This window comes from Equus asinus, chromosome 3 (genome assembly GCF_041296235.1).
Source record: "Equus asinus isolate D_3611 breed Donkey chromosome 3, EquAss-T2T_v2, whole genome shotgun sequence".
NCBI lineage: Eukaryota > Metazoa > Chordata > Mammalia > Perissodactyla > Equidae > Equus > Equus asinus.
The window spans coordinates 123,264,264-123,289,711 of record NC_091792.1 but is presented as its reverse complement, the minus strand read 5'-3'; the positions used below and the strand labels follow the sequence as shown (position 1 = coordinate 123,289,711).

The 25,448-nt window shown below is 39.1% G+C and overlaps 1 protein-coding gene across 6 annotated transcripts in view; it reads right to left on the bottom strand.

Moving 5' to 3' along the window:
• Positions 1–2,714: 2,714 nt before the first annotated feature.
• TXK (TXK tyrosine kinase) overlaps positions 2,715–25,448 on the bottom strand; it is a 62,551-nt gene continuing 39,817 nt past the window's right edge. For 4 of the 6 annotated variants that reach the window (XM_014857122.3, XM_070505936.1, XM_014857126.3 and 1 more), the window contains 7 exons: positions 24,727–24,801; positions 22,054–22,225; positions 16,530–16,746; positions 13,857–13,921; positions 11,822–11,940; positions 8,710–8,867; positions 2,715–6,275 (listed from right to left, as the gene is read on the bottom strand). In XM_014857122.3, the coding sequence (XP_014712608.1) occupies positions 6,207–6,275; positions 8,710–8,867; positions 11,822–11,940; positions 13,857–13,921; positions 16,530–16,746; positions 22,054–22,225; positions 24,727–24,801 (875 nt within the window). In that variant the 3' untranslated portion in view covers positions 2,715–6,206. The remainder of the gene's footprint in view (positions 6,276–8,709; positions 8,868–11,821; positions 11,941–13,856; positions 13,922–16,529; positions 16,747–22,053; positions 22,226–24,726; positions 24,802–25,448) is intronic. The other 2 variants (XM_070505938.1, XM_070505940.1) reach the window with 1 other exon arrangement.

Here is a 25,448-nt window from a genome sequence, read left to right as displayed (position 1 = left end):
ACCAAGGGCGATTTTGCCCCTTATGGGACATTTGGCAATGTTCTAGAGACACTGTTGCTTGTCACCACTAGAGGGGATGGGCGTGCTACTGGCATCCGGTAAGTAGAGGCCAAGGATTCTGCTAAATATCCTACAAGGCACAGCACATCCCTCCACAACAAAGAATTATCCAGCCCAAAATGTCAATAGCACCAAGACTAAGAAGCCCTGAACTAGAGGAAGAACACTTGGGTCTGGAAAAATGGGAGTCAGGATGAAAAAGATTTTCTGAAGGGAGTTGGAAAGTCTGTCCCTTGCCCAAACCACACCCCTAGTCGTTAGGAAGCCTGATAAGCATATAGCCCCTTTACCCTGAATGCCGTTATGTTTGGAAGATACTTCCAAGGGAACATAGTTCAGGGCAGACACGAGGAAAGAGCAGAAGGACAATATTGACGGGCAAGGGTATAGGGTAAGTTATTAAAAGAAAAGCAATCAACTCGTGAAAAGGCCTTTGTGCTTTGATTTTGTTTTGGTTGGTTTTCTATAGGAACTTCATCGAGAAATCATAAAGTGTCTCCTTCTCCACTGTCATCCCAAAAGAAAGAGGCAGGACTGTGATTCTAAAGGTCTGTGCTCCTTAGGACACCTAAACTTCCAGGATGGAAATAAATAGCATTTGAGGTTTAGATTCAATGAGGGCAATTATGCTGGATGTCACAAAAAGAGAGAAGGTGGAGCCTGGCACTTAGAGAGGAAGTATAGAAATGGGCTGATCTGTGGGCGAGAGGCTGGCTTCCCTGAGACTGTCAGCTGGTGTGATGGGTAGTGACAGAGTCCCTCCTTGACGCAATCTTAGTCAGGTTCCTCTGAGCCCTCTTCTGATGGCTCAGCCTTTGGGCCTGTCCTTGGCCTGCCTTCAGCAAGAATTCCGTCAGGCCAGTTCAGCAAGGACCCTTCTACCCTTGATATCTCCTCTTAGTAGCTGTCCATCTACTGACCCACTCACTCTGGCTATACACCCCCAGCTATCTTTGCAGCTGAGTTCAGTCTCTCTCCTCTATTGCAATCATCTTGAATAAAGTGTCCCTTACCGTTTTAACAAGTGTCAAATAATTTTTCTCTAAAAGTCAAGGCCCAAGTTCTGCAGTGGTGAGGATGGGGAAATGGCCACAGGATATGCAGGGAAGCTGAGCACTAGTGGAAATGGCCTTGTAGAGAAGAGTGGTGAGGCTTTCTGTGGCTGAGCCCCCTGTCAGCAGGGAGGACTCCTGAGAGGGGAATCTCTGCGCCTGACAGAAGCAGAGGACCATGGCCAGCTGCATCCTAAAAGAGAAGGAGTCACAGAACACTTAGGGCCCAGGACAGCCCTCCCTCCACAGTCATCCCTCATCTCGATTTTCCATGGAGCACATAAGTCCAAGATTCTTATACCTCCTTGGGAATTTAGGCCTAGCATCTCCTCGCAAAAGGCATTTCTCACCAACCATAGAAAGGGAGAGACTCAGAACTCGATTTACTTTCATTCAGAAAAAGAATGTTATACTTCTTACACTGAGTGTTGGGCAGTGAATTTACACTTGCTGTGTGTGAGTGTGTATCTGTCTTATGTGGTTCTCTGGTTAATGTCCAATTCTTCTCTAGAAAACAACTGAGAAACTCTTCTCCACTGTGGCTCGGGGAAGTGGCGCCAGCCTGGTCCTCGTCTACGCTTTTCTTATTTCATTGTATCGTTGGCTGATGCTTGTCTGTTACACATTCTCTTCTTCATCTCATACCATTTATGTTTGGATTAAACTCCTTGATTCTCCCGGTTATCCAGGTTGCTGGGAAGTTGAGTATCTGTAACCCAGATGTTAGCTGAGCTTCTTCCTAGCCTCAAAATCAAGTTAAATTGGCTGGAAAGACCTTCACCCCAACTTCAGTGTAGCAATTGCACAACTGATATACAACCAACACTTTATCCAAGATTTAGACAAATTCTCAGGGGGCCTATGTGCTTAGAGCTTCTTCTGCTTCCCAGGCTTCTACACATTTCATATGGCTCTGCCCCATGCCATGTAGAACCAGAAGTGAAATACATACCGTCACTTCCCACACCCTATAAAACCCACTCAACCACGCATTCCTGAGTCTCACTGACCCTACTGAATAGCTGGGGGTAATGGGGATGGGGTGGTTACATCATGGACAACATAAGATAACAGACATTTATGCTCCCCTGGGTCTTTCACTGACATCAGGCAATGTCATCCCTCCAGCTCTTTTATCTGCTTCTCTCCCCCGCTGCCCTTCTCTGGTTTCTCTACAGGTCAAGCAGTGCATCTGTCTCCACTGCCAACCCCCAAACTTGTTTTGCCAAACCTATAAAATTTCTCATCAAGTCATGGCCTTCTGATTAATAAGACCCCCCCGTCCATGGAAAGAAATTAGAGATACAAATAGGAGGGGTGTGTGTGTGCATCTGTCCATCCCACTAGATGACGGGAAACCCACATCTTTCATAATATCTCCAGATCCAAGTTCTTGTTTCTGTCAAATTCCCCCCTCTGCTCTGCATGACATCACTAATATTTTCCTTTTGTATCACCCCAATCATTCAGTCTTCTCAAATGCTATCTAATTTAGGTTGTGCGTGTAGCATACTGCTATGCTGACAACAGAGTGGGGGACAGAGATTATATGGTAGCACCAGCTCCACAAACAACTTAAAATCAAATACGAGACACCCTTGTCCATAAAAACTCTTTAGTCATTGTAACGGCCAAGACGATTCCAAACGTTGTTGAGGATGTGAAGCAACTGGAACACTCATACTCTGCTGCTCGTTGTGGCCTTCGTTATACCCACTTAGGAAAACTATTCGGCACTACTTACAAACACTAAACATACACATAATTTTTGGCCCCACAATTCCACTCCTAAGCATACATGTAACAGAAATATATACATATTTTCACCAAAAGATATGTAGAAAAATGTGCATGGCAGAGGCTAATAGGCAAAAATTGGTAACGACCCAAATATCCATCAAGAGTAGAAGAGATAAATAATCTGCGGTATAACTATACAGTGGAAGACCACACAGAAATGAGAAAGAATGCAACATAGCTACACACAACATGGATGGATCACACAAACATATCAAGTGAAAGAAGCAAGGCACAAAAGAGTACATACCATAGGATCCTATGTACAGAAAATTCAAAAGTAGCCCATACTAATTCATGGTGTTGGAAATCAGGATGTGGATTACTAATGGGTCAATGAGTTGAATAGGGAATGAGAATGGCTTTTGAAATTCTGAAATGTTCCATTTCTTGATCTGAGTGCTAGTTACACAGATATACTCACTTTGTGAAAATTAAGCTATGTACACATGATTTGTGTACTTCTATTTATGTATATGTGAGTAAAGGGTCAACAGCGGGCCTGTACTCTTTTTCTCTCAGACCTAGACCTGCCTTGGAGGGTTATAGTTTGCTTTCTCCCAGCACCAGTCCCTTGGATATGTCCCAAGTTAAGCTAAATTCGGAATGTTGAGTACCAGGGCCAGACACATGTTTCGTATGCTTTGAAATCTCTGGTCTGTGAGACAGCACATGGGCTGGGAGACCTGTGAACTGTACGCCTACATAACTGATGGGGAACCAAGGGAAAAGCTTCTTTGCATCAAGATCAACCCCATACACTATGGCCTTATCGCCAGCAATCATACACACTCTCCAGGCAGATGAGGAGGGACTCAAGCATCTATGCACATGGAGAATTGGAAGTCTTCCATTGAGACTGAAGGGCTGTGCATGCTTTCTTTCCTGTCCTGTAACCTTACAAAAAGCTAAGCAAACTTAGTGCTGGATTAAATGCTGTTGTGTCTTGTGAGTTTGATTGCCAGCCAAACATGGTGCCAATGCAACGGTGGAACCATGTATTGTACTTCAGTAAAAAGTTTACTAAAGAAAAACAATTCCTTTGGCTATTTTTGCCTTAAATGTTATTTATACTTATTGTATCTTCCCCTTGGCCTCCAAATTCTTCCCTTTTTTCTGAGCTTCCTTTCTCTCCTTTGATCTCCTGTCTTCTCCTTTTTGAGGGCTCTCACCCACAACTAACCCCTAAACTTCGTATTTATTTCTTATGCAGAGCTATTTATTGCAATGCCTCACCCCAGAGTAGTTAAGCTACTCACGGAGAGGTCACATCAATGACTAACATTAAGACTGGTTGCAAAACGTAGTCTCCTTCCGTAAGTTGTGTGGCTACCTCTTAAAGAAATTTTTTCTTTTGTTAGATGAGAGTGTTGAACTGCTGTCCATAATCATTCCACATTCACACATTATCTGGAGTCTTACTTATATGATAGCTCCAGTTATTCCTGTTCCTAATTTGGTATCTCAAACTTTCTTACATGTTAAAAGGAATAGAGCTCGCCTGCCACTGCCAATATATGCTCTTAGAGTGCCAACTGCTGCCATATAACCCCCAGGAACGACTTACATCTGGTATCACTCTGTGCTCTGTATTCTGTCTCCCTGCATTGCATCTCTAGACATGGGAGATGCTCTATAGTCAGTCCTAGCTTTTCAGTGTTTGGGTTTTGCTTTTTTCTTTTTGGGGGAGAGTAGGGACTTCCAAGCCTAGTAAAACCTGAGAAGGACACCTTACTGCATATATTGGTATTATTTTATTTCCTATGTAATAACATTACCTTCCCTCCCTTTGCTTTTGCTGTTAAATAGTCTCATGCCCTCTTGAGCTAGATTTTCACACATTTTACTTGAACTAAGGTCTCAGTCATAGGATCTCCTGTCTCACCTCCCCATAGCAGGAGTCATGAGGAAAAGGGGTGTCATAGTCTCAGACACAGCACAGTATCTCATACAAACATTTCTGAGACCACCACTTGAATCAGCAAGGTTGATAATTCTTGTGCCTGATGCTCATTATTTTAATGCACATTTATTGAATACCATTGATATCCAAAGATATCATTCTTGGAGTGGGGAAATATGATTTAAAAGTTACAACCACTGATGGCCAGCAACTTAGAATCTAATGAGAATCATAAAACATGTTCCCCCAGGACCATGATGCAGAGTGGGACAATATACAAACAGTAGGCTCCCATTTGTTGTTAAACTCCATGGCGATGACGCTGGTGCTTTCTGCAGCACCCTTCCTCCTGTGGTACTTCTGAAGCACTCAGAATGATAAAGATCAATTTCCAATCATTCCTACAAACAGTGCATGAGAAATTAAGATTTAATTATGATTACTAGTTATTTCACCTTGAATTCAAAACCCTGGACTATGGAAATAACAGAGCTTTATGTAACATTTGGACATCTTGTTTTTGCTTCCTCTTGTTCTTGTGGAAAGACCAACTCATCCTCTAGAAATAAACAGGAGGTGCTTTTTATGACAAAATAAGGTTTCTTAAATTGTCCAATTTCACATGTACAAAGTGTGAAATCTCAGAATTGAGACTCAGGTTCTGAATTGTCCCTGAAAATGGATATCACTAGAAATAGAAATGTCACCAGGACCTATTCAAAGAAGAACTTTGATTATGTCCTAAAACAGTGTTTAAAACTGGAATACAAGAAACTGTCTGCAAACTAATGAGATATGTACAAAAACAATTTCTTAAATAACATGGGGAAGACTGTAAAAGACAGTTCCAGAATGCTCACATTCATGTCGTTTGTTAAGGTGCATTTTCTGTAAAGATCTGTACAGTTCAAAGGCATGACATTCTACAGAGGAGTCTCCTTTATTCCATGAGTTGGTGGAATTCCTTTTCATCTTCTGTGCATGGAACACTCCCCTTCAGGAAATGTCACTCAGAATGTCATTCCCCTTCAGGAAAGAAATGTCCTCAGCCCTGGAAAGGGTCAGGTTGTCACATACCCTCAGGGGTTCTCAGGGCTATTCTCGTGAAGAGAGCCACTATGAAGACTGCTACAGAGCATTTTTTCCTTCTTCACATACGGGACATGAAGAATATCACAGAAAAATAAGAGTTCAGAAGTTCCTCTCAAATATACATGTAGAAAAACTGTCAGAATATTCTTAAATTTTAAAAAGTTTGAAAAGCCTGTGATCTTTGCGCTGTTTCCAAGCGTCAGCAACTCTAAAGGAAGATAGTCACTATCGGTGACCCTACACAGGATTTCCTTTTGTGACAGTTTTGCAAGATGATCCTCTGGGGTGCCATTCCATTCAGGTCACCAGGTTTCTGCAATCTCTGTGAGAACCTGCAGCAGCTCAGTGAACGTAGGGCGGCCTTTGGGTTTCTGGAAAAGGGAAACAGGTGGTCAGCCCAGCTTAAGACTCACTCAGACACCAGCTCTGGGACCTGCTGGCAGGGACTGGATCTAGGCTGGTTCTCCACAAACAGAAGAGAAAGCTATCTTGGCTGACGCACAGGGAGTGATTGGCAGCGGGGCAAGGCACGAATGTGAAAATGTAAGAGAAGAGAGCCCTGCGAAGTTAAATGGCTAGAGCTGCAGACAGCCATATGTGGCTATTTAAATTTAAATTAGTTAAAATTAAATAAATGTTTAAATTCAGTTCTCTGTCACACCACCCACTTTTCAGGTCTTCAATGACCAGGTGTGGCTACCCAATTTGACAGCACAGACAAAGCACATTTCCATTCTCACAGAAAGTTCTATTGGACCTCACAGCCCTAGTGATTGACTTGGATGATTTGATATGTACAGGGAAAAGGAAGAGCTGGGAGAGACGGAGCATCGAGAGTATCAGACTCCCGGGCTCAGTCCCAGTTATTTACTCTACCTGATCCCCTGTGGGAAGAAGGATTTCAGCCAGAAAGCAAAATGCATGTTTTCATGAGGGACTTTGCAGGTCCTGGAGCACAGGCTGCTCTGTCCTAAGGCTCAGTCAACAAAAAATCTGGCCACGCAGCCAAGGACTGGAGCATTTTTCCTATTTCACTGTGGGATGTGGTTTGGCTTTGGCTCCATGAGGAAGAAGAGATGACCCTGTTGGCATCTTTGAAGTCCATGGGAAATAGAACTCCTCATGGGAGCCATAGTCTCATAAAGATCACTGGCAGCAGGGTTAGTGGGGAGACACCACACTTAGTGGCTTATCAACAAAGGACATCAATAAAAAGGACAGAACAGAAGAATTTGTGAGCACTCGTGAGAGTCCTTCCTGAGACCCCGAGGATCAGTTGTGGAGCTTTCTGCAGGGGCTAGGGTTCCGCAGGTAGCAGGGCCTGTGAAATGTGCGTGTCAATGCTAATATCACGTTTGAATCTAGAGATGCCTAAGCACTTGGGGCTTTTAGATTACATTAAAAATTGTAGGAAACATCAACTTTTGCAAACAAATAAATTAACATACCAAAACGTTTTAATCCACGTTCCCACTGCAGTTTGAGACTGACGTCATATATTTGGTCCTCTTGTCAGCATACTATTTACTCCTTTCTCTGTCTCCTCTTCACAGATATATAAAATCTCAATAGGTATTATATTATATGCACGTGCTTCATATACAATATGTATTCCTGAGCTATTTGTGTAATTATTGCAAAGATGCTCTTAAGACATCTATTTGCCACTGACCGCTTATTTAACCTTTTTTATGTCTCAAGATTCCTTGCCGATTAGTTAACCATATGTAAAATATTTTCATACATTGGGGATATTTATAAAATTAATATTTGTCTGGAATATGAACAACCATATCGCTCTTAAAATATTGAATTTTCCAGTATTTGTGGGAATGAGAATCAAGTGATTTCATTTTCAGCCAGGAGGAAACTGCTCCCCCAGCTGTGGCTTTTCTGGGCTAAAACTGTCAGCTGGAAAGAGAGAGGAGCCGTCAAAATCACAGGGGCAGCTGCAGAGCCGGCCAGGGGCGGAGCAGTTAAGTTTGTGCACTCCACTTGGGCGGCCCAGGGTTCACCGATTTGGATCCATGCACCACTTATCACGCAATGCTGTGGCAGGCGTCCCACATATAAAATAGAGGAAGATGGGCACAGATGTTAGCTCAGAGCTAATCTTCCTCAAAAAAAAATCACAGGGGAGTCTGCTACGAAGGGGAGAGCTGTGCTGAGTCAGGGCCCAGAAAAGACAGAGGTGGAAGGTGAACCCCTCTGGCTTGGTTTTTAAGCCTGGCATTTCTAGAAAAAGAGAAACGGGGCTCCCAAGAGATAATTTCCCAAGTAGAATTTCCTGGCACACTTTCTGCCTTCATTGCTATTTTGGTTTCATCTCTCTATCAGGAGTCTTGAGTGCCACAAGACAGATGAAACCCATTACTTTTAGACTTAGAAAAGCAAGACAAATTAGAGTGAAATAAACAAAAACAGCACCCTTCTCTTTCAGTGTGGAAGCTTAATAAACCTAACTCTACCCTTAGTTTCCTCCTACCAGTTCTTAAAAGGAGTAAACCATCTGATCGCTGAGGCTTTCATAACATCAAGAGTTTCCACAAGAACCAGAGAGATAAGACTTGGAAAACGCACTGAATTCCTCAGATGAAAGGCCATTGTTAGAAACAAAATGGATTAATGACTTTGTCATGGGAGTTTCAGACAGAAATGGTACTTCTGCTCGCTCTCAGGGATCATTACCAAAAAACAGACACGTTTTCCTGCCGTGATGGAGTCCTGGGGTAAGATTTGTGATAATCGGGTCTGTTCTCAGATGCCGGGACTACAAACCTTCACAGGAAAGTAAGGGACACTCACCTCATGCCAGCAGCTGTACATGACTTCGTATACGGACATTGGTGCCAGGCGAGGGCGGTATAGTCTGAAGCCATTAGAAATGGCTTCCACAACTTGCAAATTTGACTTATTTTCAAAAGGCATTTTTCCTTCTGTAAAAACTTCCCACATTAAGACTCCTGCAAATAAAATGCATGAAAACAAAAGGTTAGAGAGAAATAGTTACTTGGAACTGAAAGAACTATTTCAAAATACAAGGCATTATTTTCCTCTTCCAGCTTTTGAGTTATAACCATCCAGAATCACAGCAGTTCCATCTAGGAAGCAGACCATGTGCAGCTTAGTTTCTGAGCAGGCCTGTAAGCTGAAAAACTTTCGAGGGAAACAATGCCTTTCTTTTTCCATTGGTCTTGACTGTCGCCCTACTGGAATAAAGTGCTGGCAGCATTTTCATTTCTATGTATGCTCATGTCCCCACACCCTGAAATCAACAAACCTTTCCGCCATTCAATAGAGAATGACAGAGGCAAAGCAATCCTGAGGAAAAAAACAAAGCTCGAGGCATCACAATCTCTGACTTCAAAATAACTACAAAGCTATAGTAATCAAAACAGCATGGTACTGGCAGGAAAATCAGACACAGAGATCAATGGAACAGAATTGAGAGCCCAGAAATAAACCCACACATATATGGACAGCTAATTTTCGACAAAGGAGATAAAAACACACAACGGAGAAATAGTGTTGGGAAAACTGGACAGCCACATGCAAAAGAATGAAAGTAGACCATTATCTTACACCATACACAAAAATTAACTCAAAGTGGATTACAGATTTAAATGTAAGACTGGAAACCATAAAACTCCTATGTCTATAAAACATAGACAGTATGCTCTTTGACATCAGTTCTTGCAGAATCTTTTTGAATATCCTATCTCCTTAAGCAAGAGAAACAAAAGAAAACATAAACAAATGGGACTACATCAAACTTAAAATCTTCTGCAGGGCAAAGGAAACCATCAACAAAATTAAAAGACAACCTACCAACTGGGAGAAAATATTTGCAATTCATATATCCAATAAGGGGTTAATATCCAAAATATATAAACAACTCATACAATTCAACAACAAAAAAACAAACAACCCAATCAATAAATGGGCAGAGGATATGAACAGACATTTTTCCAAAGAAAATATACAGATGGCCAACAGGCACATGAAAAGATGTTCAACATCACTAATTGTTAGGGAAATGCAAATCAAAACTACAATGAGATATCGCCTCACATCCATCAGAATGGCTATTATTAAAAAAACATGAAATAACCAGTATTGGAGAGGATGTGGAGAAAAGGGAACTATCACACACTGATGGTAGGAATGAAAACTGGTGCAGCCACTGTGAAAAATAGTATGGAGATTCCTCAATAAACTAAAAATAGAAATACCATATGATCCAGCTATTTCACTTCTGGGTATTTATCCAAAGAACACTAATTCAAAAAGATATATGCACCCCTACGTTCATTGCAGCATTATTTACAATAGCCAACTCAAGTGCCCGTCACCAGAAGAATGGATAAAGAAGACGCAGTGTATATATAATGGAATACTACTCAGCCATAAAAAAGATGAGACCTTGCCATTTGTGACAACACAAATGGACCTTGAGAGTATTACACTAAGTGAAAGAAGTCAGATGAAGAAAGACAATTACTATATGACTTCATTCATATGTGCAAGATAAACAAACATAGATATAGAGAGCAAAGTGGAGGTTACCAGAGAAGAAGGGGGCAGAGGAAGGCGAAAGGAGTAAAGGGGCACATGTGTATGGTGACAGATGGCAACTAAACTTTTGGTGGTGAACACGATGCAGTCTATACAGAAGTAGAATTATAACGATTACACCCGAAATTCATATAATGTTATAAACCAATGGGACCTCAAGAAAATTTTTTAAAAAAAGGAAAACGGCAGAATTGTGTGAGCCTCTGCTGCTTGCCAAGGCCAAGAGTTTACCAGCCGGTAGATGGCATGTGTTCCCTTCCTCCCATTGAAAGATTAGACTGCCGAGTAGAGCCCCAGAATATCTAGCAGGGGCTCTCTACAGAAGTAGGTGTTCAATAATCATTGATTGATTGATTGATGACTGAAACTCTTTCAAGTTGAGTTCCTTTAATTATTCACTGATTCTACAAATATGTATTAGGTATTGATTAGAGGCTGGGCCTATGCTAGAGCCAAAGGATCCTTAAGAATGAGACCAGTTCATGTGCTCAAGAAGCTCACTGTCTAGTGGGGAAGCAAGACAAGTGGTCAAGCCAAGCTCAAGGAGTTCTCATTGTTCTGCAACCACTTGATGAGGTTCTTGTGTTGCAATCCACTGGTCTCATAACTCAACAGCTCTCTGGTAGAGCTTAAGATGTCGCTTGCCTAGACTACCACATGTCAGTGGAGAGCTAATGAGGTCAATGGTACAAGTTTAACTTTACGTGGACAATAAAATTCACACCCTTCTGAGGGGGCGCAGCTGTCTGTCCAAACCCAAAAAGCCATCCAGGAAGGTCTGGGTGAAAGAAAATAGATTATGACACATTTATTGCCACTTTTTGAAAATCAACTCAAAGAAAAAACCCCAGTGGACATGGGTCTATAGTGTCTCTGTCTCCAAGAAGTACATTACCCAATATAAATGTCAATTGATGGATGCGAAGGATGCCTATGTCTAAATTCCACAAAATTTGAAGGTAATGAAGTGAATGAGGTGGTGCTAGTAGTTAGACAATGAAGTTTATTAATTACACTCAAAATTCAAGATTGTCATGTAATCAGTTTTCCTTGGAAATCTCTGTGGCGTGGAAAAGTTGGCCGAGTTTGTTTTCTAGATCAGTAGGCTCTTTGTTATGGTTTTATAGCAAGTGCTCAATGAGAAAGGAAAAGATCCAAAGGCACAGTTCTGTAAGAAGGTGTTTGACATCAGTTGCCAAAGACAGCCTGGATGTGTTTAGAATACCTAAGACAGAAGCACAGTTATAAGAAGACTTTTTTAAAATGCTACATCATATTAAGAATTCAAAGTTAAAAGAGAATGGCCTGTTTCATTAAATCAAGCTCCATCAAATTCACTCACCGAATGACCAGACGTCAGATTTGCTGCTGTACTTGTTGAAATGGAAAACTTCAGGAGGGGACCACTTGACTGGGAACTTGGCTCCAGAAGAACAGATATATTCATCATCCAAAACATACCTACAGTCATCAGATTCAAAGCACATTGTGTTCATTACCTCCAAGTTTTGTTTACTTCAAATTCCTTTAGTTAACTCCGAGATCGAACAAATTATTTTGGGCCAGAAAGGTTCTGTACACCTTCTCTTCTTGTTATTAAAGTGGGAAAGTATCCATTATAGTGTTTCTTCCCTAAACCAACCTTCAATTGTGTTTATTTTATCTGGGTCTCAGAAAACCATAGCAATTCTTCAGTCGAAAACATACTCTACCGATTACATTAATTATGACAAATTTTGAATTCTGCAAAGAAGCACGCTGAATGTTCTAACAACAAAAGTTATAAAAAGGAAATAAAAGAGAAATATATAATGGAAAAGAGTAAATTCAAAGTTGGATTCCTTATTTTTTTTCTTTATGCATATATTTTTCCGTGGGGCAGAAAGAGAGGGGAAATGAAAGTATTTGAACATAATACATTTTGATGTGAAAAATCTCCAATGCATTAGAATGGTCCTATATGGAAAGAAGTCAATAATAACCACCATCTCCTTTAAAAAATAATTTAAAAAATTAAGCCCGCTCTCTTTTTTGAGAATTGTATGCAGGAACATCCAACTGTGGGAATCTGGAGAATAGAGATGATAGCCAACTTGTGCTATGTAGCCCCTTAAGGATGCAGTAGAGTATTTTTTAATTACTGATTAATGCTTCACCACACTCCCACTTTTTTTTTTCACATGCCCTACCTTACCCCATCTTTAAACCCTTTATTGAGCCAGAGGTCATTCTACTAGGGGAAAGAAGGAGTAATAGAAAACAAAAGGCTTTTCCTTTTCCTCTTTTAGCCATTTTTCATAGCTTTTGAGTTTCAAAAAGCTTTCCAGAGAAGGACTGAGTTATTAACAAAATATTTGGGAGAACAGATCATGAATAAGACTGAGATCTCCCCATCACCACCACTGTCCATCCCTCTGGAAGATCCCGTGAGTTGGGATTGGAGGAAAATTGAAGGGAAAAGGAAGGCATATTAGAAATCAGTGGGTAGCTGAGGTAGGGTCCTGTACCCTGCACCCTACAAGGGTTGCCCAGGCAGAAAGATTCCAGAGAACAAATAGCCTGTGGATGTGCCTAGGTAAACAGGGCCTCAGATAGCTCCACGGAGTTTTCTAATCATGGAGAGTGTCCGATATGAAGGAATCTTGCAGGCAGAAATTTAAGATGAGTCAGCGGCCACCTGTGTGGATGGCCAACCAAGGACAAAACAGGAAAACGGTGGTTGCAAAGAAGCCAGTGTCAATGGATACCAACAAGGACCAGACAGGCCATCTCCCTACCAGTACCATGGCCCCATGATACACACGGAACTTAGATTTTGACCCTGAAGAGAGTCAGGGAGAAACCCCACATTCACTGGGATTAGATTTCTATCAACCTGAAGGAAAAGGGGCTCAAAACAGAAACTGCATCGAGTTCTAGGAAATAAGTTTAGATTTTCCACACTCTTGAGTTGTGGACTTAAAGTCAACCACTACACTTGATAAAGGAAATGCATGACGATGACATAGAAAAGTCAGAACTAAGCAAACAAAGTTATACTTTTCTCTTTCAGAAATACACATATATCAGAAAAGCTTTTTTCTTAACCTTCCACATATGATGAATAGACTGAGAAATTCTTTTTAACTTTAAAATATGCCACGGTTTTCTTAATAATGGCCTGAGAGAAGACCAGAGGAAGAGCCCCCAGTACCCATTTACCGCACTGCTGGAACTGGCGCATGTCCTAAAGTTCAAAGTGGGTGAGCAGGCCATGTAACCACATTAACACCTCCCCCAGAGGAAAGAAGAGAGCAACGCGCTTAACATTTCAGTTTGTCAGTAAACAAATGTAAGATTCCCTCTTAGGAGTAAACAACAACAAAAAAATCATGTACCTTGTCATTCCAAAGTCCGAAATTTTTACTACACTTGTAGAACTGACCAAACAATTCCTTGCTGCCTATAGAAAGAAGAGAAGAGCCCAAGTTTGAACACAGGATTTTCTTTCAAGAGTTTCTACTCTCCTTTTCCTTAGTGTGCTAGGGCTCCTGCACTACTTCTCCGTGTAGGCGGCCAGGCTATTTTTATGGTGATGCCTGTCAATGCTATCCACGATTCAACGTGTCTGCCCTCACATCATGGATTTTCATGATTCTTCAAAGAAATTTAAAAATATAAAGAAATTTTAACGTTTTTTCCTTTTCAAAATTTTTAATCTTTCTCAAGAAATATCCTTGATAAATATGAGGATTAACTCAATCTAAGAGAAGATAAACTATGAATCTTGACATAGAAAAATAATGTGTATTTTAAAATTTATCATCATAAATAAAAAGTGAAAAGCCCACTATGCATGGAAAAGGGATAGTCATTACATATCTTTGGGATTTATAATTGCTAATAAAAATTAAGAAATTATATTTAAAAACTTTAAAAACTATACATTTCATTGAATATAATTATTTACAATGACAATTTCACATTTCTTAAAATTACCACAGTGAACTAAATATGGTACTATACAATGCAGGGACAATCGATTTGATGCCAAAACAATCCATTTCCAGTCAGCTTAGTCAAGAGAATCATTGATTTGGGTACTTAACCTCACGTAGGTCAATGGTTTGATAGATTTTTCTCTTTTCAGCTAATTTATGGTTCAGTTAGTCCAGAAACAAAAGTAAGAAACTTGAAGCAGTAAACCAAAGGAACCAGCTTGGAAGATGTTGACAAGCACCAGCAATGATCCCAAAGCCGAACCACAAGGCAAGCCCTTGACAAGGAAAAGACTCATTGTTAGCTGACATATTTTAAGTAGCATGTAGGTGGATAAAACAGAACACTAAAGAAAGTGATCAAGGAAGAAACCAAGGATAGGAGGTTCTTCAAGAAGCCACCTGGAGCAAATAGAATGACCCAAACTGTCACCCTGTTGAGTTTTTAATTCTAATCCTTATTAAGAAAGACAAACCTGCAGAGCGCAGGAAAGTGAGCTAGGTGGAACAGATGCCATATCCATCCATTCAAAAATTTACTCATAGCTCCTGTGTGCTAGACACTGGAGAATGTGCATGAGGGATGCCAAACAATGGTCTAGCTATGTAATAACAATAGTTAGCATTGCTGAGCTCTTCTACGTGCCAGGCACCGTTTTATGTGCTTACACATATTAATTCATGCAATCCTCCCGACAAGTCCATATGAGGGGGGTGCAATAATTAATACCACTTTACTAGTTAACTAGCTTGCCCAAAGTCACACAGTTAGTAAGAAACAGAGTCGAGATTTCAACCCAGGCCATCTAGCTCTAAAGTGGTTCTCAATCCTTTACTGCACACTGGGCTCACCAGGGAGATTTAAAAAAATACTGGTGGCTAGATTCCACTCCCAGAGATTCTGATTTAATCGGTCTGGAGTATGGTCTGGGTATTGTGATATTTTAAAAGCTCCCAGGTGATTCTAATGTACAGCTAAGTTTGAGAACCATTGCTCTGTAACCTGTGTTCTCATCACACTGTGCTGCAGCTCAGAAGTCTGGGCCTTGATATCAAGGAGTTTAGCATCTAATATTTATGTAAACAATGTAAACGATTAACTATTACAGGAAGTAGTAAATAACAAATGCCATGAGAACTCTAAGTCATGTGTAGGACAAGCAATGGTGTGTGTAATTACCAGGGGTCAATATAATTATCCTCCTTTCTCTCCCCAAAATATTCCAGCCTGAATCTTGAATAATATGGTCACCCTGGTCATGGGTGATGGAAGTACAGGATTATCTCTAGGTGACAGTCAGTATCAGGGACTTCTAATAGAATTCTCAAATCTCACTGGAGTTAATTTTTGGACTTAGAAATAAGACATGGAAGGACATAGAAGGAATAGTATGAATATCAGAAATAAATGTGGAGTGAATAGAAAATGTTTTTCAAGGGGAGGTAGCGAGGCAAGAAAGCAGAGCGATTAGCATTTGGGGCAAGACAAGCTTCAATCTTTTTTTTTTTTTTTTTGGTAAGACTGTTGTGAGCGTTACAGAACAGAATGATTTAGGGTTTCTGATCCTTCTCAATAACGGCAGTAATGCTGCTGTGATACTGTTAGAACCAAACCACCTTCACAGGGGGCAGTTTCACCCTTGGGAGAGAACAAGGGGAGCTTGTTCCTCACTATTGTATCTCCAGAGCCTGGCAGAGTGGTTGGCATATACGAGCACGCAATACATACACTGGGCACTCAATACATGTATGAGGTACTCAATATGTATTTGGTTATTGGGTGGAAGGAAGGAAAGAAGAGGAAAGAAGAGAGGGAAAGAAAATTAGTTCTAGTTAGTTGATTAGTGTGATGGTTAACTAGTTCAAGGCATATTTAGAGTAACACCTACTTGGCTACAGCGTCAATGGGCAATTAAAAATAAAGTTATATTTCACAATGAATTTCATGAATAGGAAACTGTTTAAAAATTAAGCCAAAGGATGCATTATTCAAAGTATGGAAAGTTCTAAATTTTCATTCTTTCTGAAAGTAAGTATAATACATAAAATAACAGGAATTTGCACCATACTCACTAAATCCCTGTGAATAAAGCAGTTTCTCTCCAGATACTCCATTCCTTCACATATATCCTGGCACACACTCAGTAGCATTTCCTTCCTAAGCTTGCCTTTTCTCTCTCTGAGGTAGTTAAGCAGGCAGCCATTTTCCATAAATTCTGTCACAATGTAAAGAGGCTTCTGCTGTGTACATACGCCATAAAGCTGAACTAGCCTTGAATGAGACAATTTCCTGGTGAAGAAAAACATACAACGGTAAGCAGTATCATTTCTTCATTTTAAAGCATTTGGACCCAACTGGTGATATTTACCATCTCTATGTAATTTTTATCATCCAGATACGATAAAAATTAACCCAACCACAGAGAAAGTAGAGAAGTTTCCTTTCCACTTTACGTGCTGAGAAAATGGGGTCAAGAGTTCAGGCAGTACTTCCTAAGTCGTTGTAGATACATGTCCCATGTGCTATTTTTTTCTGCTTCCCATTTGGAAGCCTTTTGCTTCCTCATTACTGCTACTCCTTGCCCAGGTCTTACAGAGTTTCTGTTCCTTGAATTTCAACCTTTCTAACTGCAGCCCCTCAGACAAAAAATTCTGCACAGACAGGAGCAAAGAAAGAGTGATTGATGCATATAAATAAGAAAATTAAATTCTAAAGAATAAAGGCGTTTAAAAGGGAATTTTGGGATACAGTTGGAGGCTGAAAAACATTTACCAAAATGAAATCTCTGTATTTACTACACACATACACACACACACACACACACACAGCTCCTTGAATGTTGCCTATTAAAACACACACAGAACTTCTTAGTCATCTAATTTATCATGTTTTATTGTTTCTTCCAGAATATACCATTCACTCCCTAAAGGCCTTTTATGCCAGCTAGATAATTTGAATATGGAAAAAAATTCAAATTAATGTTTGTGATTTTAGAAGATGTTTAACAAGCCAATTCTTTGTTAGTCGAAAGTATCTTGTAATGTTACCTCTTTTCATTCATAAAGATAAAATAAAATCAATGACTCAGGGAAATTATTTACCTTAAAACAACGTGTATGAGGGGTTAATTGACACATTACCATACAATTAGCTTTCAAAAACACTCCACTTAGTGGGGAAGAGAGGCCTTCAGAGAATCTATACACGATTTTAATTTTTAGCTATATATTATATATATATTTTTTGTCTAATTTGCCTTTCTAATTCATAAAGCATACTTTCAGTTAAGGGGTGTGGTTTACATGTATGTAGAATAATGGCAGGAAAGCAACTCCCGAAATGAAATATTAATTTGCCATGAGAAATCCACCAAGTCGATACCCACATGTAAGCAATTGAGAATTGGAACATTACACTGCATTTGCTTAGCAAGATCACTGGCAAAAATCTATCAGAAATAAGACAAAAACAAATAAATAAACCTTTATGTAAGTGGTTCACTCTAACAAACAAGACAAATATTTCCCAGGGGGATAGAAAGATGCAAACAGAAAACGTATCTTCTTGTTTGCTGTAACTTTACTACCTATTCATACAATTTTTTCTCAGTCTAGAAAAGTGTACATGACTCATCGTAGGGTAAATGTCATATTTATTTAAATTTGTTATTTAAATATTGTCACACTCAGCAGGCTTCTCCTCTCCTCCTCTTCTAATTATTCTCCTTCCTTAAGTGATCCCATTGAGTCTTGGGGTTTTAAATGTCATCTCTGGTGACCATACTGACCTCTTTCCTGAACTCCAGATTCATATAATTACCTGACCTCTTGGTCACACTTGGCTATCTAAGAGGCTTCTCAAATTCAACATGCCCAAAGCAGAATTCTTGATTTTTCCTCCAAACCTGCTCCTCCACCAGTCTTCCTCCAGCTCAGTAAATGGTGCCACCCTCTGCCTAATAGTGCACGCCAAAACCCTGGTTTTGCACCTGTGTTTCCCTAGTTTTCTCCCATGAACTGCCACATCTACTGTATCAGCAAGTCCTGATGACACTGTCTCAAAAATGGATGCTGAAACTATTCTCTTCTATCTCTCTCCACGCTCCTCCCCCCACCATCATCTTCTACCCAAACCATTGCAATAGTTTCCAACCTATCTGGCCACCCCCACTTTTGATTCCCAAAAATCATTCTCCACTTAGTCGCCAGCATGGCCTATTTAAAATATAAACCAGATCATTTTTCTGCTCAGAACACGTCAAATCTCCCTTGACCATCCAATCTAATTGAGGCTCCAACCCATCCTTGTGTCTCTATCACTTCATTCTGTTTTGTAGTCTTAGCCCTCACCTCTCTTTGAAATTATATTGTTCATATATTTATTAGCTTGTTGTCTGTTTCCCTTCCCATCCTTCCACTAGAACATATTCGTAACACAAGCCCTTTAAGAATAGGAACCTTACCTGTCTTACTTATCATCGTATTTCTAGTACTTAGAACACTGCTTGGCACATAGCAATAGATAAGTGTTGAATAAATGAATGAATGAATATAAGAAAACTGAATGATGCCGTTGATTTTTAAACATATTTAATATTTGGAGGGCTCAATAATACTTCATTTATTATTAGAATATTAAACAATAAAAATTATTTAAATGAAATCATATTTAAATAATAACTCCTAGGAATCCAACTAAAAACTTTTATTATCAATATTAATTACCCCTGGAGAAAGACACTTTGAGAGGTGGAGGCGAGATAGGAGTGTTTTCCGTTTTTACTTTATTCATTTTTGTGTAATATGAATTTATAATGTTAAAGCTTTTCTTTCAAAATCTAAGATATTTTGGCATGAAGACATGATGTAGAAATAATGAATGAAATGAAATGAAATGAGATGCAAGTGAAAAGGTTCTTAGATAAATTAAAATTACTTACATATGTATATTTTTATTGTTATAAATATAATTACCTCACATAGCTCAGACATGCACTGCTGCTAATAAGCTACATCCACGGACAAACTCATAGTTCAACAATTACAATGAAGGATCCTTTAAAGGCAATGCAGTGTTGTAATACTTTAAAGAAAATGTAATACTCCTAGTCAAAAGAGCTGAATGCAAGTTTTTGTTTTATCTCCTATTGACTGCGTGACCAAGGGCAACTCATTCAAGATTTCTAAGCTTCAATCTTTTACATGTGAAATGGGGAGAATAGAACCTGTCCTTCTTCCTTCCAATGAACATTAAATGAGATCATGTACGTGAACATATTACAAAAAGTATACACCAAAGTTAAGATACAAAGATAAAATTTTAAAGTTTAGTAGGATTTTATGGGCTGAAGTTGTCTAAGAGGGAAAAGACTGTTGCCATTTTTTTCCATTCTTCCAAACAACCTTTAGCAGATGTTCTGGAAACCCCATGAGTACAGGCCTCTAATATAGGCAACACCCTTGAAATACAGTGATGAAGAGCACAGGAGAGATTTACAGTTGCTCCTCTACCGCACTGGGAACGCTACACAGAGTGACAACAATTTTGGTTAACAGTTACAGCCACTACTATAAGATCTGGCATATAATAGCTGCCCAAAAAATATGTGTTGATTATGGATGGACATATTACCTAAGACCATGGGCTTTGTGCCCAGACAGTTCACAGTTCTGATTTCCACTAGAAACTCTACCAATATTTTCTTGTGGGACTGTAGGCAAATTAGGTAAGTTTTCAACATTTCCTTTTTCTCATCTATTAAATTGGGATCTTAATAGAACCTATCTCATAGAATTGTGGTGAGGATTCATTAACTCATTCAATAACCCACAAATACTTTTTGAACCCCAACCACATGCTAGTCATCATTTTAGACACTCACCAAGTTTTAAGAGAACCAAATAAGGTCCTATTATTATGTTCTAGTGGGAGAGGAACAAAACAAATACACATGAAGCTTTGGAGTAGTGACAAGGGCTTTGATGGAACTAATACAAGGTGATATGTAGAAAGCAATTGGGTTAGGAGTGCCAATTAAACAGGGTAGTTGGGGAAGACCTCCTGGAGGAGGTGACATTTAAACTACACACTTACAAAAAAGAAGGTAATATATACCAAGCTGTATATGTTTGGTAGATAAAGCACAATGTGTGTCAGCTATTTAATTTTTTAAAGATAAATGTATTTGCAACTGGACATTAGAATGCAACTTTTCCTGCCTCACTTTCAAATGATCAGGAAAAAATTGACTATGTTCAAACCCAAAAACATATTAAGTCCATCTGAATTGACTTAAAAATAAGCCCTTAGCCTCATGCCTGCCTCTGTAAACTGCTAGGAACTCTCTCTTCCATTGTCCTCAAAATATTATCATCAGAGATCCTGACCCAAAATGCCCAATCAGGCTTGAACATTTCAAGAATCCCCTCATCATGATGGTAGACATCTCTAATTCTTTCTTGATAAGGATTCCAATACGACTTCAAATTCCCCTGAATCACGTCTCCCCTTCATTCTTTTCTTATTATGCCTATTTAATCCAACACCCAGGAATATAGATTTTATCTGGACATGAAAACATAGGAAATGAATATCACAGGAGATGAAGACATAGGAAAACCATGGTCTGATATAGGTAGTATCAGGGAGCAAAGGCCACTAGGGTAACCTAAGGAAACAAAAAATGTCTTTGGGAAGTTGATGTCACTAGAAAACTGTATTCACCATAACTTCTCTTGGAATTCATTTTATTATAAGTGGATAGAAAGAACATTTTGATAAGACACTTGAGGTATGGGTTGAAAGCCCCAAGGGACATCATTGCTCTGCCTTCAAAGGAGAATGGGTCCAGTTAGTCACTTCTGGGTTTTTTGTTTTTGTTTTTTCTCAATCGAGGTCCGCAAGTTTGGAAGAGAACCAAATTGCTTTGGTTAATAAAATAGAATCTAGAAAATGCCATCTGGAGTTTTCCTTCTTCACCACATTGCTGATCTCCTAAGTAAATGTTGAACAAATACTTAAAGAATGTTGATATGAATTCTGCCAAATTATTGGCCTGCCCTGGTCCAGCCCTGGTTCCAGACATAAACCAGCCACAGGTCAACTGAGTCAAAATGCTGATCTGGGAAATCACAGAAGTTAAGAGCAGAGTCCAATGGTATGCAAAGAGCAACTTCTGTAAAAGTTCATGATTCTTAAATTCTCTGAAAGCAAATTCTTTATCCTTATATTACTACCCAGACAAAAATCAACAGTTGTGCTTCCAGGGAAAAGAAAAAAGTACACTTACTAAGCACTCATCATTAAGCTGAAAAGAACACACATGCTTTTGACTTTCATAGATTATCTCATTAAATTCACACATTGATCCAGAGAGGTAGGTATTGTTATCTCCATTTTTCAGGCAAGGAAATTGAGGCTTAGAAAGGTGAAACACCTCACCCAGGTCACACAGAGGTCAAATAATTTGCCGGAGTCACACAACTAGCTTGGGCAGAGTTGTGATACAAATCCAGGTGTAATGGACCCCCAAACCCAGGATCTTTCCAGGACATCAGTATATTGTATGATACTTATCTGGGTGCTCCTTATACTTACGTCATCACTTTGGCCTCTTCGATGAAATCCTCTTCAGACATGGAGCCTTCATTGATGGCCTTGATGGCTACCTGGATGTGTGATCGCCACTTGCCTAAATGCACCACCCCAAACTGACCACTTCCAATCTCCTCTACAAAAGCCAACTCAGACGGATCGATCTCCCACTTTTCTGCAAAAGTAAAACATCTGTGTTACAAGTGGGGAAAAGGATGTTAAAATTTTAGAGTGAGAAAAGATCTAGGAATTATCTGCACCTATCCTCTTCTTTTACAGAGAGGTTAAAAAATTTACAGATGAGTGGAGACGAGCTGTAACCATTTTTAATACTCTCCCTGTGGCTTAAACGTGTAATTCCAGAATTCAAGTTTAAAAACACAAACTTTACTTACTTGGAGAAGAATTATAGATATCAAAACATGCCTTCTTTTTCTAGAGAGACCGAGGATGAACCACAGTTCTGTACTTTTCTAAACTAAACCTACCAAACCTAGATCTGTGACCCAACATACTCATGTTTCCAGTTTGTTTATGTCCTGGTGAGTAACTTTGTGAGGCAGGTAAAATTTGGGCTGCCCGGCTCCATTTCAGATCCTTCTGCTGCTCCTACACCCACTCCCAGCACTAAAGGGCTTTTCTGCCCTGGTCTGCTTAGGGAAAAGTCTAATCAATGCGTCTAATGAGTCCAATGTCAGGATTCTAACCCACATATATGTAATTGTATGTTTGAAGTGAACTCTGTGTTACTGTATATTTCTCATTCTATAGAATCAATCAGGAACAAAGAGCTCTTTTTAAAATAACCCTCTCGAAAACTCTCACTCAGATCTGTTTTTACTATCTCCTTTTATATAACAATACCGCCCTCTGCTGGAAGTTCAGAATAATGCATTCGAAAGAATTGTAAGGGCTGATGGCCCCTTGTACCAGCTTTGCAAAGTACTCCGCCTCCCAATAGTAGGCGTCTTTTTAAAGTAGCATGGAAAATATATTCATGACCTTGGGATTGGCACAGATTTATTCAATAGAATATAACCATAAAGGAAAATATTGGTAAATTCATTAAAATCCTGCTCATCAAAAACACCTCATTAAGAGAGTGAAAAGGCAAGCACAGACTGGGAGAAGATATTTCTAAAACACAAAACCAACAAAGAATTCCTATTCAGAATATGAACAAGTCAATTAGAAAAAGGTAGATATCCGATTTTTTAAGGGTTAAAAGAACTCGAATAGTGTATTCTCTCACAAAAGAGCATACCCAAATGGTCACTAAACCTATGAAAAGTCGACCAACGTAATTAGTCACCAGGGAAATGTGTATTTAATTCATAATGATATACCACTACACATTCACCAGATTGGCTAAAGTGGAAAAAAAAAAAACCCACACACATACCAAATTTGGCAAGGGCAACTGTGTGGAGCAGCTGGAACACATATACACTGTTGATTGAAATGTAATTTGGTACAAGCTCTTCAGAAAAGTAACTAAATTTTGTTAACTCTTTGGAAAACTGACTAAATCTGTGTGTGTACATACCCCACGACCTGGCAATTTACTCTTCAGTATATATCCAACATTGCTGGAGCATAGATATGTACTGAACTTCATTAAAAGACAGGCAAAAATATTCATAACAATATTATTTATAAGAGACAAAAATTCGTTACAACCCAAACGGTCATCTAAAGGATGGGTAAATCAATTGTAATACAGTCATGCAATGGAGCACTATGCCACAATGAAAATGAACCAACCACACCCAACCCCGTGGGTTATTTCACACGTGGAATGATGAGAGAAAGAAGCCAGACACAAAAGAATGCACAGCATCCAATTCCATTTATATAAAGTACTCAAAACTAGGCAAAATTAATAGAGCTATAGATTTTTGAATTGTGCACTGTTCTGGATGTTAAAAAATGGAAACGTTTATATTTTTTTAATTAAAGAGGTCTGTGTTTAACGTAGGTAAATTGTTAAGGGTAGAACTTTTATTATATATAGTACTTATAGGAAAGAGGAATAAGTCAGTCACCCATGCCCCCCGAAATCACCCTTCCATCCCGATTAACATAGAGACCCTGAGTCCTGGTTACTTATTACAAAATATAATTGTGTTATATATTTTTTTCTTTTAGTATATTTTGAATCCCACTAATGAGAGAAATTTAAGGAAATAAATTGTTACCAAATCAGAAAACAGGATTCTTTGACTCTTATTTATTCTCACAGATTTGTAAATACCACATTTGCTGGAAAATAATTCAAATCAAACTCTGTACAAGTTCTATTTGAAAAAGGTGAAGAGGACACTTTTAGCAGCTCATCTGAGCTGGTTCTCGTGGGGAGCAATCATTTCCCAGTCACCCACGTAACGAGAGAGCAACAACCCAAACACTCAAATAGAAAGAATTGTCGTGTGTCAAAGGGCTCCTAATAATGTATAATGAATTTAAAATAAAAGTGCAACATTTTTCCCCAAAGTTTAAATTGCCCCTATGAGATACATTTATTTAAATATCTCAGAAGGTGGATTTAAACTTTGAGAAGAAATATATCTAGATAGACATCTCAAAAGAGCTGAAAACTTGAGGAACGTTGAGGGAAGCTGAGGTGGATTCCTGAGTGGATCTGATACTCCACTTGAGCACACATGCATACTCTACCATAGCTGAAACCAGCCGTGGCCGGCAAACAATTGCCCATCAGCCCAACTGGGTAGCGGAGACGCGTCATGAGACCTAGGGAGAAAGAGAAATCAGCATTTCAATCCTAGTTACAATATAAAAGAAAAAAAACGAATATACTAGAAGATAGCACCATTCTTTAAATAAATTAGTCAAAAAAGTATGGTACAAAAACCAGTCAAAAAAGTATTCTGTTTGCTTATTCTTCCCATTTGAAAAACATTTTTCATTGAACACAAATTAAAGAATCCAGGGAAATATAAAGATGAAATAAAGGTCTCTCACAAAATCTTAGCATCCAGAGACATATTGTTATCATTTTGGTGAACATCTTTGCAAAAATCTCCATACGTGTATTTGAAAGCATGTACACATCCAATGTTTCACAAAAGCGTAAATATTTTGCTATAAGCTTTTTGCACTCAATATGTAATTGATATATGTCAATGACGATAAACAGATACTGAAGTTATTTCCAAGATTGCACTATTGTAAAATATACTGTATGCTCTTGAGCATACATTTGCATGCGCCTCTCAAATGATTGCCTCAGGATAAATTCCTTAAAATGTGATTTCCTGATCAAAGAATGTCTGGAAAGATGGCACTAATTCATTCAACCACCAACAGTTTATAAGCATAGAAATTTTGCCACTCTATTCTTTGAGAGCAGTTTATTTAAAAAAAAAAAAAAGCATGAT